The sequence below is a fragment of the Phoenix dactylifera genome, chromosome 9 (assembly GCF_051530095.1).
Source record: "Phoenix dactylifera cultivar Ajwa chromosome 9, Ajwa_hap1_PhDact_Kaust_v1.1, whole genome shotgun sequence".
Classification (NCBI taxonomy): Eukaryota; Viridiplantae; Streptophyta; class Magnoliopsida; order Arecales; family Arecaceae; genus Phoenix; species Phoenix dactylifera.
In genome coordinates this window covers 5,085,612-5,100,392 of record NC_143198.1, presented here as the reverse complement: position 1 = coordinate 5,100,392, position 14,781 = coordinate 5,085,612, and the positions used below count along the sequence as shown (strand labels likewise).

The window sequence follows — 14,781 nt, the reverse complement described above, 5'->3', positions numbered from 1 at the left end:
AAGCCTCTCTGGCTCTCTCTGGCTCCCCAAGACCAGTGAAAAGTACTAAAGAAGACGAAGTAAAAGAAGCCAAGTAGCCAACAAACCCCAAGTCGAAGCTCCTCTTTTGATGATTTTGTCCCACGCTCCCTCTAGACTATGGCTCCCCTTCTTTCTCTGGAGAGGAGAGAACTCAAAGAAGCCGAGAAGGGGGGAGAGGAGCAAACGAGAGCCAAGAGGCAACGAAAAGGTCGGAATCAGGCCAAGGTGGAAGTAGTATGCGTCGTCGTGCCGTTGTCGGTGGCGGTGTTGTGCAAGCCTGCAGCTTGTGCCGGTCGATCCGTCAATGAAGCAGAGCATGCAGAGGTTGTCGCCGCCTCGCCCGGGCCCGAGCCCGAGCCCGGGTCACACACTCACCTTTGGCGAGAAGCTTGACTGCCTGAGCGAAGCAATGGGGAAGTAGAAGTACCGAAGTGAGATTCGGGAACGACGAAGGGAGCTGCTGGGATTTGGGACCAAGGACAATGAATAGGTTATAACAGCTTTAGAACGAAGGAAGAAGAGTTTAATCTTCTGTTCGGCTGTTTCTGGCTGTGAGGGGATGGGGACGACGACTTCTACTTTTCAGTTTTTCCACGTCATGTCGTTTTGAATGCGTGAGGTGGCTCGTAGCTTTCACTGTTTCACAACAATTTTATTGTAATTCCACCCTATTTGCGGACTGCGGTGGGTCTTTTTGGGCCGGGGCCATAGGTACCACCTCAGTCGCCCATGCCTAATCTCAAAGAAATTTTACCCTTTGTCCCCACGGCAAACAGGGAATGCTTCAATGGCCGGCAATGCCCGGACGCAACACATGGCAGGGGGATGCAGTCTGATTACAGGGAGACCATGCAATGTGCCCCGTGATTCGCAGTGGACCCCATATGGAAAGCCGGCATCCGATCCTCTACAACCCCGTTAGCATGAGATTTCTACATCCCATACACGTGGCACCGTCTGCCTCCAATGATTCAAAACCCGCCATCATCCGCGCTGTATGCTAAGGCGGACCATATTCGTACACCCATATTGTAGACGATCCGCGAGCCCAAATTGAGCATTAGATGGTTTGATTTTAAAGCAAAAGGCCGTTGAAGCGTCGCATCACACACACACACACACATATATATATATCAGGCTCACCCATTAAGATGCCCCGCAGGTACAGATTAGCTAACCCGATTCCAATTTCTTCACCCGCTAGATGTGGATCAGACCGTATCAGAACGGAGTGAACCCAACTCGAGGCGTCCGGCCGGAATGGCAATTTCGTATTTTGATCGAACGCTCGGGCCTCTTCCACATCGAAATCAAATCGAGCGGCAAAATTAGGCACAAAAAGGTGAGACCGTGACGTTTAACCATGGTTAACGGCGCCAGGTTGGTTAGCCCGTCCATTTTCGCTGCCAGCCGTCCGTTTAATCACGGTTAACTAACTACGGTTAAAAAAGAAACCCCAGCGCGTCGCTCTCTCCCCGCTCCTCCACCGCACCCTCCTTCGCTATAAAAGGGCAGGCGAGGCGAGGCGAGGCCGGCGGAGGCATTGGAAGGCGTCTTCGTACACGCCGGTCTTCTCTAATCTTCTTTTTTTCTCTTCCCCTCTCGCCTTAGCCTTCTCTTCTTCCCTTCCTTTTTTTTTACCCCCTAGCGAAGATGAGAGAGTGTATCTCGATCCACATCGGGCAGGCCGGTATTCAGGTCGGCAATGCCTGCTGGGAACTTTACTGCCTCGAGCATGGCATCCAGGTTCGATCTCGCTTCCTTAGATCTACCGCGATCTGTTCTTTTTCCTCTGTTGCTATGTGGTTTTCCTGAATACCTTGTTTTTCCTCGTACGGATTCGAGCTAGATCTTGGTTGCTCTGATTCTTGTATGATTTATATCCAGATCTGGGTTCTGGTGGTGAAAATACTTGTAGATCTGTTAGAAGGATGGGTTTTACCGTCGTTAATGGCTGATTTTTTTATGAAATTTGTTTTCCACCCCGCCTTTTCTTCGGATCTACCACAAACTGTTTCTTTTCCGTGTTTATATGCTCATTTCTGGAGCTTTGGGTTTTTGGGTTGAGCAATGGATCGATCTTTTTCGTCGAATAATAGTTCCTCTGATTCCTGGTAGATTATTGATCAGATCTAGGATTTTTATGACGGAGCAGTTGGATATCTGTTGGTAATGTGCGTTTCGGTGATGTTAATGGTTAAGATAGTCGTTATAGATCTCAGATCTAGGTTTTTCGAGTCGCCTTGATGGGTGTTCTTTCATATAGGCATTTCATATGATGTCTTCCTTCTTTTTGTTTTTGAAATGCACGAGTTCCCTATTGGCTATATCCGCCTTTTATCGTTCTTATATAGTTTTGCTTGATCTGAATCCTTTGATTCTCCTTCTATGGTTTCTGTCGATTTCCTTACATGACACTGTGGATCCAGTGCTTGCTCGTGTTATTTTGATTCGACTGCGCAAAATGAGTACCACCACTTTAGATCTACTCTTTTGACGTTGTTCTTCCTGGTTCATTTGATAATAGGTGCCCTCTTTTGTATTTGATACCGCCAAATCTCTTTATGTTCTTGCTTCGGCGTGATCTAATTTGGTGGATCTTTCTATTTAAGTTGCCCGCTCACTTATTGACGGGATCTTTTGTCATATATCTGAGCTCTGTAGACTGGGGCGTTTTATGTGCCAATGATCTATGCTTTCATTCTCTAAATCATCTCCCCTCATAAATGGATTTTTCTCTGTTCTTTCTATATCGAATGCCTTGTTATGCGCCAATGATCTATGCTTTCATTCTCTAAATCATCTCCCCTCATAAATGGATTTCTCTGTTCTTTCTATATCGAATGCCTTGTTTATGATTATAATTTTGTCAGTTCTAGATTTTCTGAGTGATTTTTGATTTTACCTTCCTCTGTTAGTTGTCTAATATTATTTGTATATGTTTCCAATAATTGGTTATATGTCGTATTTGACTTTCGTGTAATCATGATGTGTCTATTTTATTGTTCAGCCTGGTTGGTGACCATTGTAGGACTACAATATAGGATTAGGAATCTAGAGTCTGCCTTGCTGATACCTAATTCTGTAACTGTGTCCTCCTTTCTGCGGTCTCACTTCCTTGTTTGGCTTTTATCATTAGAATGACTTTTTAATATTAGTCCTTTTCGTTCGTGCAAAGATTTATTATATCCTTCTTCCTTGGATGATTGTCTGGATGGCTTAGCTGTATGCTTTTTCTTCATACCTTTTTTTATAACTCTCTGCTTTCTTGCAGCCTGATGGCCAAATGCCCGGTGACAAAACCATTGGTGGAGGTGATGATGCATTCAACACCTTTTTCAGTGAGACTGGAGCTGGAAAGCATGTCCCTCGTGCTGTGTTTGTTGATCTGGAACCCACTGTGATTGATGAAGTGAGGACTGGAACTTACCGCCAGCTTTTCCACCCAGAGCAGCTTATCAGTGGCAAAGAGGATGCTGCCAACAACTTTGCCCGTGGCCACTATACGAGTAATTTCTCAATTCTATCTATCTCTGATATATAATTGTAAGCTTTGCTGTCTCTATGAATTCATATGTTTTTTTTTCAAATACTAATATATGATTGTATATTTGCAGTTGGCAAGGAAATTGTTGATCTCTGCCTTGACCGCATCAGGAAGCTTGCTGACAACTGCACTGGTCTTCAAGGCTTCCTTGTATTCAATGCCGTTGGTGGGGGCACTGGCTCAGGCCTGGGCTCTCTCCTCCTTGAGCGTCTGTCTGTTGACTATGGCAAGAAGTCCAAGCTTGGCTTCACTGTTTACCCCTCTCCCCAGGTCTCTACCTCTGTTGTTGAGCCCTACAACAGTGTCCTGTCGACTCACTCACTCCTTGAGCACACTGACGTTGCGGTGCTTCTTGACAACGAAGCCATCTACGACATCTGCAGGCGCTCCCTTGACATTGAACGCCCCACCTACACCAACCTCAACCGCCTTGTCTCTCAGGTCTGCTGTAAATTACTCTCTAGAGAATAGCCTAGTGTTTGAAAGCCTTCGGCAGTTCTCTAATTGATCTTGTTTGGTGTGCAGGTGATCTCATCCCTGACTGCGTCGCTGAGGTTTGATGGTGCTCTAAATGTTGATGTTACTGAATTCCAGACCAATCTGGTCCCCTACCCAAGGATTCACTTCATGCTTTCGTCTTATGCTCCTGTTATCTCTGCGGAGAAGGCCTACCATGAGCAACTCTCTGTTGCTGAAATTACCAACAGTGCTTTTGAGCCTTCCTCCATGATGGCAAAGTGTGACCCTCGCCATGGCAAGTACATGGCTTGCTGTCTCATGTACCGTGGAGATGTGGTGCCCAAGGATGTGAATGCAGCGGTTGCCACCATCAAGACCAAGCGTACCATCCAGTTTGTGGATTGGTGCCCAACTGGCTTCAAGTGTGGCATCAACTACCAGCCACCTACTGTTGTGCCTGGGGGAGATCTGGCCAAGGTGCAGCGGGCTGTGTGCATGATCTCCAACTCCACCAGTGTTGCTGAAGTTTTCTCTCGCATTGACCACAAATTTGACCTCATGTATGCCAAGAGGGCTTTTGTTCACTGGTATGTTGGTGAGGGCATGGAGGAAGGAGAGTTCTCTGAAGCTCGCGAGGATCTTGCTGCATTGGAGAAAGATTATGAGGAAGTTGGTGCGGAGTCTGCTGAGGGTGAAGATGGTGATGAAGGCGATGAATATTGATTGGCGGTCTGTTAATCTTCCATCTGTTGCTCTCCTGTGGTTCCCCATGTTTTTCATCTTTGTTGTCCTTGGCTTGTGACTTGCTCTTAAATTTGCTTGCTTTGGTTGGATGCTAAAACCTTGAAGCAATTGTACTGTTTGAATGTCGTCTTTGATTGCTTGCTATATACCATCTGTTATCATTGGCTTGTCTCTACAGGGCTGTTTGATTGCTTTCAGAGGTCCTCTTAGATGGCATCGATCAAGTTTATTTTTTCATATGATTGTACTTTGTTTGCGCCCTTGTGGAGTCAACGTGAGTTTTGATGCAATGACGAAATCGACCCAATCAGCTCCCCGGTAAGGTGAAGCTGGAATCAAGCAGTTATCAAAAAAATGAAGTTGTAAAAATTGTTCCCAGCTTTAAAATTCTCTCAAGTTCCAGCACTCCTGGAAAAAGGTTTTTTTTTTAACCTCCCTAATAAGGCATTATTTAGATTTATTTAATAAATAATTGATGTGTGACTAAACAAATGAGAATGAAATGAAAATAGGAATGCAAGGAGTAAGATTTCAGGCGTCACACTATTCCTGCAGTAAGGTTTGAGGCTTCACGGTATTCTCAGTGAAGCTTTCAAAAATTCAAGTATGTTAATTTGAAGAATAAAATTTTTTTAAGGGGGGAAGAATGTGAAAATTTGATTTGATTGGTAGGGCAGAGATGGAATCAACCAGTTATCAAAAAAATGAAGTTGTAAAATTTGTTCACAGCTTTAAAATTCTCTCAAGTTTCAGCACTCCTGGAAAAAGGTTTTTTTTTTTAACCTCCCTAATAAGGTATTATTTAGATTTTTTAATTTTGTATAAGTATTTAAGATTTATTTAATAAATAATTAATGTGTGACTAAACAAATGAGAATGAAATGAAAATAGGAATAAAAGGAGTAAGATTTGAGTAGGCGCATTATTCCTGCAGTAAGGTTTGAGGCTTCACAGTATTCTCAATGAAGCTTTCAAAAATACAAGCATGTTAATTTGAAGAATAATTTTTTTTTAAAAAGGGAAGAATGTAAAAATTTGATTTGACTGGCCCATATTTGATTTGGGCTTGTAGACCGGCCTGAAGATGCCAGCACTTGGACTGGCCCGAAGAGGGCAGTCCGGCTCTTCACATGCGCCGCATGAAAGATTCCCCATCCTTTCTTTTTGAGATCCATTAATAGGGCTAGAGGTCTCTCGATTTCAAGCTTCCTTCTTAAGGTTCTTTCTCTAATTTCTGCCGAGAAGAGTCGTTGGGTCTATGAGTTCATCATCTCCTTCTCTTTCTTTTTTAGAGTTTTGGGCCTTCGTTTCCTTAGATTTGAGATAGCAATTGTCGGAGCTTCATCCGAAATAGAACACCCTTATTTCGGCCATGATTAGCCATCGTCGGCCGCCAGGTTTGGCCATGTTCATGGCCACCTGAGGCCCCTGTTGGGTGGGCACCTGGGTTACTCCACTTATTATCGACGAGGGGGAAGGAAGAAGAGAGATGGGAAGGATTCTTCCAACTTCTTTGTTTTTTCTCTCTCCCTTTTATACTTTCTCTTTTTAGAAGATCTATGAAATCCAGTATTAGGTCTTGCCAACTGGATCTACGAATCCGAGTTGACCCCTAAAAAGAGGCCTTAAACTGCCTTGGTGCCCAGGCCGCCTACTAGATCAATTATTTTGGCCCTGCTGAATGTCCCTCAAACCTTCATTAATGAACCATGTTAATTAATTTTGATCGTGATTGAGTCCGATTTATTAAGCGAATCGTCAAGATGACCCACACGAAACCACCGTATGCTCGATCAAAACTTTTGTATTATTTTACTAATATTATCAATTAGAAATTAATTTTGTGGTAAATATTTTAAATAGGTCTAATAGAGTTGTTTAGCTAAGCCTGACTATCTAAGATAAAAAAGTAAGTAGATCTTGCACTCATTATTATTTTTTTAATTATTATGTTTTTTTATATAAGCTTCATTTGTGGAAATATTATATTTTTTCTTAAAATTATGGATCAACATATGTGTTATGAAAATTATGTTTTATTATAAAAAATAGTTCAATGGATGTTTTAATTAAAATAGCTTTGTTATGAAATATGAATCTGATCATGCCATTCAGTGTTTTTATCTATTTATGTATATATTTTAAGAAAAAAATATAAGTATCTGAAAGGTTTTGAGCTAGCTATGTACGACTCTCGCTAGTGGGTATAATAGTTGGTAACGGTCCTCGCCAGCAGGTATAATACTTGGTAACGGCCTTCGCCAGCGGGTATAATAGTTGGTAATGGCTCTTACCAGCGGGTATAATTATTGACAAATTGTGCTTGCAATCGATTATGGCCCTCTCACAGGTATAAATTGACCGTATCAAGAATATCTATGAGCAATGTTTTGATCATTGATAGGGTTAAATAATGTGAGAATGATTTACAAATTTATTTGTAATATAAATTTGGAACTATGTTTATGAAAGATGGATGAATTGTTCATGCATGATTCATTTTACAACTTATTTTAATATACTCGACTATGAAATGCGTTATTTTTACGGTATCTGCTATTTTTCTTAAATAATGGATTGGAATAGAAAAACTTATGCATGATCTGGTAAGATAATGAAAAGTCTACTTACTGAGCTGTGTCGCCCATATATCTCTACTTTTATTTTTCTCTTTAGTGAGTAGGGTCAATAAGAACGAAGAATGGTCTAGGTTTGGAGTCCGTGCTATTAAGCTTGGTGAATTATACAACAGAACTTTTGTTCTTTAGTTGTTTATAAATTTATAGCCAAGTAATCTTCTAAATATTGAGAATTATGGGTTGGTATTTATGTTTGATATAGATGCTCAGATCCAATATTGGTTGCATTTACTAAATAAGAAAATTGACCTTTTATTATTATATTTTCTTTAAGACGAATTTGGAAGTTAAGATGGATTTGAAATCTAAATATAATATTGGTTTTGTGTTATCATTGGCTGCTACCCCTCGATACTATGGCCGTGTTACGTTCCAGTTTTAGGGCGTGATGAGCATACAAAATAAATATAACATCAACTTCCATAGGAATAAATATACGCCGAAAAACCCTGTGTTCACCACTCACAAATAAAGAACTGCTGAATTGGAAAGGAGAGAATGAGGTTAGCTTTCCTTTTATGGCTAGTTGGAGAGACAAAGATAGCCTACCGCAATAAAACCAACCTAGGAGCCCCCACCTCAGAACTTTCTCAAAATGTTTCAGTCTAAGAGAAGAGTAGAGAATGGTTTGGGCAGGTATTACCTACACGAGGTAGGTTTTATTGTTATTAAGGGTTGACCTCATTGCCATTGAGGGTGAATCAGTGACGATGACCAGATGGATCAAGAGTCTGACGAGTTTCGGAGCCACTCATCTGCTCCCACATGATATTTAGGGGAGCTCGAGGGAGCATGTCTTCCTGGTGCTCAGGTATATCTATTGTGAAGTGAGCAATGCCGCAAATTGAGTTGTCTGATTTGTGGTGGAGCACTTTGGAGAGATGCTTTGGACCAACATATCAGCTGCTCCGGTCACATTACGTAGTATTTTATTTTCTGACTTTATTAGATATAATTCATATTAGATATGTATGATTCGTCTGTCTTATAAAAAAAAAAAGAAAATGCTGAATTGTAAGGTTATCTGTTGCTGGAGTAAGGAGACAATTATACTAAAAATCCCCGAGCCTGATCAAAATATGTAGCAAAATACCTTCCAGCACAATATGCAGCAAATCACATTGTAAAATTAAATGAATGCATGGTCACTGGAGCAGCCGTTGGTAAGATTCCATAGCGTGGAATTAAGAATGGGCCGGCCGTCGATGTGCGAGGTCATGAAATGAACCCGTATTGTTGTGCCCGAACATATTTGACATGACAACACCAAACCTTTAACATAATTACTTTAAAAAAGCGATGCCCCAGCAAGACATCATCAGTATCATAACAAATTTTATTCTCCTCAGTTTCTTTCTTCCAAATGTTGCTGCAAAATTAACATCAAAATAGTTTATTTGCTGTACAAGCATTCGAATTTTTTTCCGGAAGTAATTAGTTAGGTCGTGGATTATCTGGTGCCTATTTTCAGTAGCTGAATATCGAAATTTTTCCGGAATCCATTGAACCGTTTGTTGTGAGGTAAAAAACTTATCTGAATATCTGAATTTTTTAGATAAATATTTTTCGGGCAACATTTAGACAGAAAATATTTTATTCATATTTTTCTATTTATTAGAAATTGGCTCTAGAATTTTTACCCATATTTTTTTGCATTGTCACTTTTTTTTTTGGGTAAGTTGCTCAGATTTATCCATATTTCCCATAATACATTTTATCTATCTATCTATCTATCTATCAATATATGTAATAATAACAACAACAATAATAATAAATATTTAATAATATTATATAAATATTATTATATAGAGTAAATTATATTTGTTTTTGAACTTAGCGATAAATTATACATACAGCGAATAGTATGAAAAATCTGCATTCACCCTTCTGAGATTCATTTTTAACCAATACTTTAATCCATAACTCAACAAATATTAATCAAACTATTAAACTTAAATGGAACCTAGATACCACGTCTAAAAAAAATCAAAAATGACCAAAATAATTTTAAGTGATATAACACCCACTTAAGGATATAAGAAAATATAAGCATTCTCTTCTCCACTCAAGGACAATTTCAACTTTTTCACATGAGATAAACGATTTTACTAAAGTTATTATTTTAACTGGATGTAAGTATAATAAACGTAAACCTCAAAAAAAAATTGAAATTTACTTTATAAAATAATATAATATAATATAATATAATATATTGGGGTTAGGGGGCCCTTCATCCGGCCAGAAAAATATATGAGTTCTATATTTAAGTCCAAATGCGGTACAAAATCTTTTGGGCCTAGCCTATAGCCCGATCCAAAGTTAGGCCAGCCTGGCCCAATCTAGCCTAATATTAAGTGATAAGATTAAATAAAAAGATTGGATTTAGGTTGGATAATAAATAACAAGATATATTTTAGTAGGAAATTGGCTAGAGATATTTTAGACGGCGTTGGGGAGCAGAGCGACGTAAAGATGAGCAAAAGGACAAGTGGTCAGCCGACATTGAGAAGGGCTGAATCTGGAGACTACACATCTACCCCTAAGTGGCCATATTTGTCTGGAAGGTGGCGTTGGGTTGCTTGCCCACCAGGGGCATGCTGGTTCGATGTAGCTTGCCCATTCCCATAGGCTCTACGTCATGTGGCAGAGGTTATTGGCAACACTGCATCGTCGTCCTTTGGGGCGGTTGGAAAAATCTGGGGTTCCCATTCAACTCCCGTAGCGCCTAAGACAATGTTCGTCTCCTAAAGCCCTCACCCTCTGGTTTTCTTAAAGTGAACTTTGATGGCAACATTGGCATGAGGAGTGGCGGAGGTGCAAGGTTTGTCATCTAAAGACCATGAGGCCAGATTCGTGAAGGCCGGATAGTCTGTAGTGGGTGATGAGCTCTGAGCAGCATGGGAAGGCCTCACCTATGTGATACAAGTATTGGGTATATATCACATTCTCCTTAATGAAAACTCTGCTCCGGTGATCGAGTAGATTCAGGGCCAAAGGTACATAGCTAGTGGGATGGGGCTGCTCCACGGCATCTTTTGTATTGAAGAACCACATGGCTGTCTTTTTTTTCTTGCACTTGCATTTTTTTTTTTAAATCTCATACCGTACTTTTTTTGATCTCATGGGCTACACCCACGCACGTAGTGTCTGAGTCCTGTTGAAGTCTAAACCCAGTCCAAATTTTTTTTGGGCCTATGCTTAGCAGGGAATTAACTAGGCAGGGGGCTCTGGGTCTCCGGCGTCAAAATAGGATGAAAATCAAAATAGAAAATTGCTTTCGTTGAGAGTCGAACTCAAGACCTCCCGCTTACTAAACGGGTGCTCTAACCAACTGAGCTACGAAAGCAAGTGCGGTGTTTCCCTTATTGCTTTACCTTTCTATGATATATATCCGGGTGCTCTCTCTCCCTCAACGCAGGAACTGCTCGCTGCCGCTCCCAAGCCAGTAGTACCACAGGGATCTTAATTCATAATTTGCACCGGATCCATATAAGTATTTGTTTTGAGAACTAGGATGAGAAAAAGCCTGTTGAAAGAGGAGGGTGGGATTGAACCAGATCACCGATTTCCAATATTTTCTGACTTCACCGAGCTGACCGGGCCGACCCTTCTCCGTGATGACTCCACTAGGTGGTGGCATTGCAGTATGGCATTCTCTCATTATTAACATGCTAGTTTCCTTCACGCGTTTTTCTATTATTATTTTTATTTTCACATGCATGGAAAGTTTTACCAAGATCAGGGCATTTGAAAGGAATTGTTCAGTTTTCTTCTCTTCCTTCTGATATGAAGCCCATCCATGGAGGAGGCTTCTGGTTTTGGAGACCTATCACACAAATAATAAAAGTTAAATGCATATATATCTCCTCACCCGGTATATGGAAAAAGGAACTAATGGGAAAATACGAGACGTCTTGACTTTAGCCTATACCAACCTCTTTATCCTCGGTATTAACCGAGGTGAACAATCTCGATGAAACCTAGATGCCACTATGCTCGTATTAATAAAGACCAGCGGTTATAGTGATGATGCAGTTAATACACGATCGGCGTAATTACCCCCATGTGCTGCTCACGCAGGACGGTTATCACGTTGTTAACGTGTAACCAACCGTTACTTTGCAGTTAAGGCACGCCGCGCCAAATCAGGTAATGGATCGGTATTCTACCCTATATAAAGGAATGGTCTGGGGAACTTTAGATAAGCTCATTTTGGAGACTATTCTCTACAAGTTTTCTTCCTTCCACACTATTGTTCTATTATTCTGACTTAACCATCGGAGAATCTTCTGCCGAAAACTTTCCGGCAAATAGACTTTTTGTAGGTTAGCCTCGATAGTGACCGGATCTTCCTCACCTCAGTCTTATCTAGCCTCACTTAGCTTGGTTCTTACCGACCTCAAGGTAAGCCGAGCAACATCTCCACCTTGGTTTAGAATTTAGCGGCAACAAGAACTATACTTTTTTTTTTTGGTTTTTTGTCGATTCAATTATTTTATGAAGTCTTTGAATAAATACATCCACTTGAATCAGTCACTAGAATGTCCTAAAAATATCGAGATATTTTCGAACATACTTTTGATTAAAACAAAATGTCAATATTTTGGAAATCAAATCTTTTTATCCCTTTCCTTGTTCTATATGATTTCCATTAATTCTCTTCCTTTTTCTCTTCTCAGGAGGAGTGAACTATAAACTATGTGGAGTGACTCCATATGTGAATCTGGTAGGAACAGCCATTGGCTACGCTATCACCACCTTCATCAGTATGGGGTTAGCTACTAATTAAACCATTGCCAGCAAACTAATACGTGTGAATGTTCACTTCCATAATGTCATTTGGACTATTTACATTTTTTTTTTTTCATGTCATCAGGGCAATCAAACGATCCAATTGCTTTCATAAGAACGGCCACGATGCAATGTGCGAAGTATCGAGCAATACCAACATGATCATCTATGCAAGCATTCAGATTGTCATGTCTCAAATACCCAACTTCCACAAGATTTGGTGACCCTCGGTTTTGGCAACCGTCATGTCCTTTGCTTCCTCTTCCATCGGCCTTGCGCTCTCAATTGCCAAAATAGCAGGTTTATTTATTTTGAATTCTATCTTTGCGATGTATTATAACTGGTCTCGATGTCACAAATGCTTGCCTCTTTTGGAATGCAGAAGGGTCTACTACTTGAGGACCTCCCTATCAGGAGTGAGAGCTGGGGTGGATGTTTCTGCTGATGAGTAGGGGTGGAGGAGCAAAATTCATATGGGGCAGGCACTATAGAAAAAAAAATTTTTTTTTTTTTAATTTTGCAATGTTTTCTCTAATGCCCATCTTAAACAAGAAATCCAAAAGTTAAGACTCCTTCTATTAATGGAGTCTTCAGGCCCATGATTAAAAAAATAAAAAAAATAAAATTATGTGCCGCATTTTTCTTTCTTCCTCGTTTCTAAAACATACTTTTTTATCGGTACACACTATATGACTAAGTAATACACACTATATGGCCGATGATACACATTCGTCGATTTTCTGATACATACTGCAAGCTTATTTAATACACACCTAATAGTGATTCAGTAATCAGCATAGGATTGATCAGCAACTCTAGAAAAAGAATTCTTGAGATGCAACAACTGAAATAGGATCCCATAGAGAATAGAAGGGATTTAAATATTCCATTGTTACAGAGGGAAATCTCACTTAGGCAGGTGACATATGCTTATCAACGAAGGTGATGGTCGGACAGCAACAAAGCAGCAACATACAAAGCAGAAGGAGGTTGAAATCAACTCAATCAATGAGAAAAAAATGACCACACCTCTAGGTAAATTGATATATAGTTTTCAGAATATGTTTTTTACCAATACATACTATATGACCAGGTTATATATGCCAACAAATTAGTTATCTAGTAAGTCAATACATACCTCTAAGTAAACCGGTATATAATTTTAGAATATGATATTCATTAGTACCAATATCATAGATAATAAATTTTAATGATGGTTGAATACATTAATATTGGCATCATTAATATTAACATCTACATGGCAAATGGAGAGCTTTGCACAAGCAAAGGCTCCATTTTAAAATACTATACTAGCATATAATCCATGCAATAGTAAGGTACAATTTTTCTTCTTTTTCTAAGTATTCCTAAAATGTGATATTAGCAATATAATAAATTATAATAAATAAAATTTTTAATAGCCAAATTTCTGTTGCACATTAAGTGTTAATTTTCAATGATTGCCGAGCAAAACTTCCATCATTAATACTGGTGTCATCAATACAGGCATCCACGTAGTAAATGAAAAACTTTGCACAAAGCCTCCATGTAGAATTTTTTTTATTAATGCTAGCATCATTAATATTGATCTCATATAATACACGGATATTATTTTTTTTCCTTTTTCAAATTCTTTTTGAAATGCAATATGCCAATGCCATAAATTATAATAAATAGAAGATTTTCATAGCTAGAGTTCTATTAAACTTTAATAGCTGCCAAGCATATTAATTCTAGCATCATTAATCTACCGCATATCAAGAAATGAACTTTAATAATGGCTTATTGCTACCAAATCTATATGGTAAATGGAGTATCATTAAAATCTACCGCATATCAAGAAATGAACTTTAATGATGGCCAAGCATATTAATATCGATGTTATTAATATAAAATCTATATGGCAAATAGAGAGCTCTGCGCAAGCTAAGTCTCTATTTTAGATATATATAATAGATAATACATAATAGATAACATATTGGTTTTGGTTGCAAATTGTCATCATTAATGGAATGCCAATCAAACCATTTCCTTCTCATTGTGTCAAGAAAGGATGGTCGAAGTTTTCTAACTTTAGATCCACAATGCAGTGCTCCCGCTCTTCCACCTCCTCGACATTCTTCTCTCCGACTTTCTTTCTACGAAGGTTCTCTGCAGCATAGGCATGGCCGAAGGTCCTGAGCTTCGGTTGCTTTTTAGTGTCCCAGGTTAGAACTTGTGGGTCAATCCAAGGCTAATTCACAATGTTGAAGGGTACATGCCCTTTAAAAGTCCTCGGAAAAGGTTCTAGCGCTAGCACCAATGGAGAGGTGGCTTCGTCTTGAATTTCATCTCCTTGTTGTTTTGGCATGTAACTAGTTGTTATCATAGCCCTGTTTGGAGAAGCTATTAGTAGTAGAGCTTTTGGAAGTAGAACTGTTACAAGTAAAGCTGTTTGAAGCAGAGCGTTTATAAAAAGCTGTTTGCTGTTTGATAACTACATTTCTAAAGTGCTGTGGTACTTTAACATGTGTTCGATAAACAAACTGAGAAAGTACTTTTGTGTGACAAAATGACCATAAAAGACATTACCAATATTAT

General features: G+C 39.6%; 1 protein-coding gene and 1 non-coding gene across 2 annotated transcripts; one reads left to right on the top strand and one right to left on the bottom strand.

Annotated features, from left to right (window-relative positions):
• Positions 1 to 531: 531 nt before the first annotated feature.
• LOC103705349 (tubulin alpha-3 chain) lies at positions 532 to 4,944 on the top strand. Its single transcript, XM_008789015.5, has 4 exons — positions 532 to 1,767; positions 3,296 to 3,530; positions 3,639 to 4,009; positions 4,094 to 4,944. Exons 1-4 carry the CDS (start codon positions 1,675 to 1,677, stop codon positions 4,748 to 4,750), a joined length of 1,356 nt encoding a protein of 451 aa, XP_008787237.1. The 5' UTR covers positions 532 to 1,674; the 3' UTR covers positions 4,751 to 4,944.
• A 5,738-nt stretch (positions 4,945 to 10,682) lies between these two features.
• Positions 10,683 to 10,756, bottom strand: TRNAT-AGU (transfer RNA threonine (anticodon AGU)). The gene has a single exon. It is a non-coding gene; the product is annotated as a tRNA-Thr (tRNA).
• Positions 10,757 to 14,781: the final 4,025 nt, after the last annotated feature.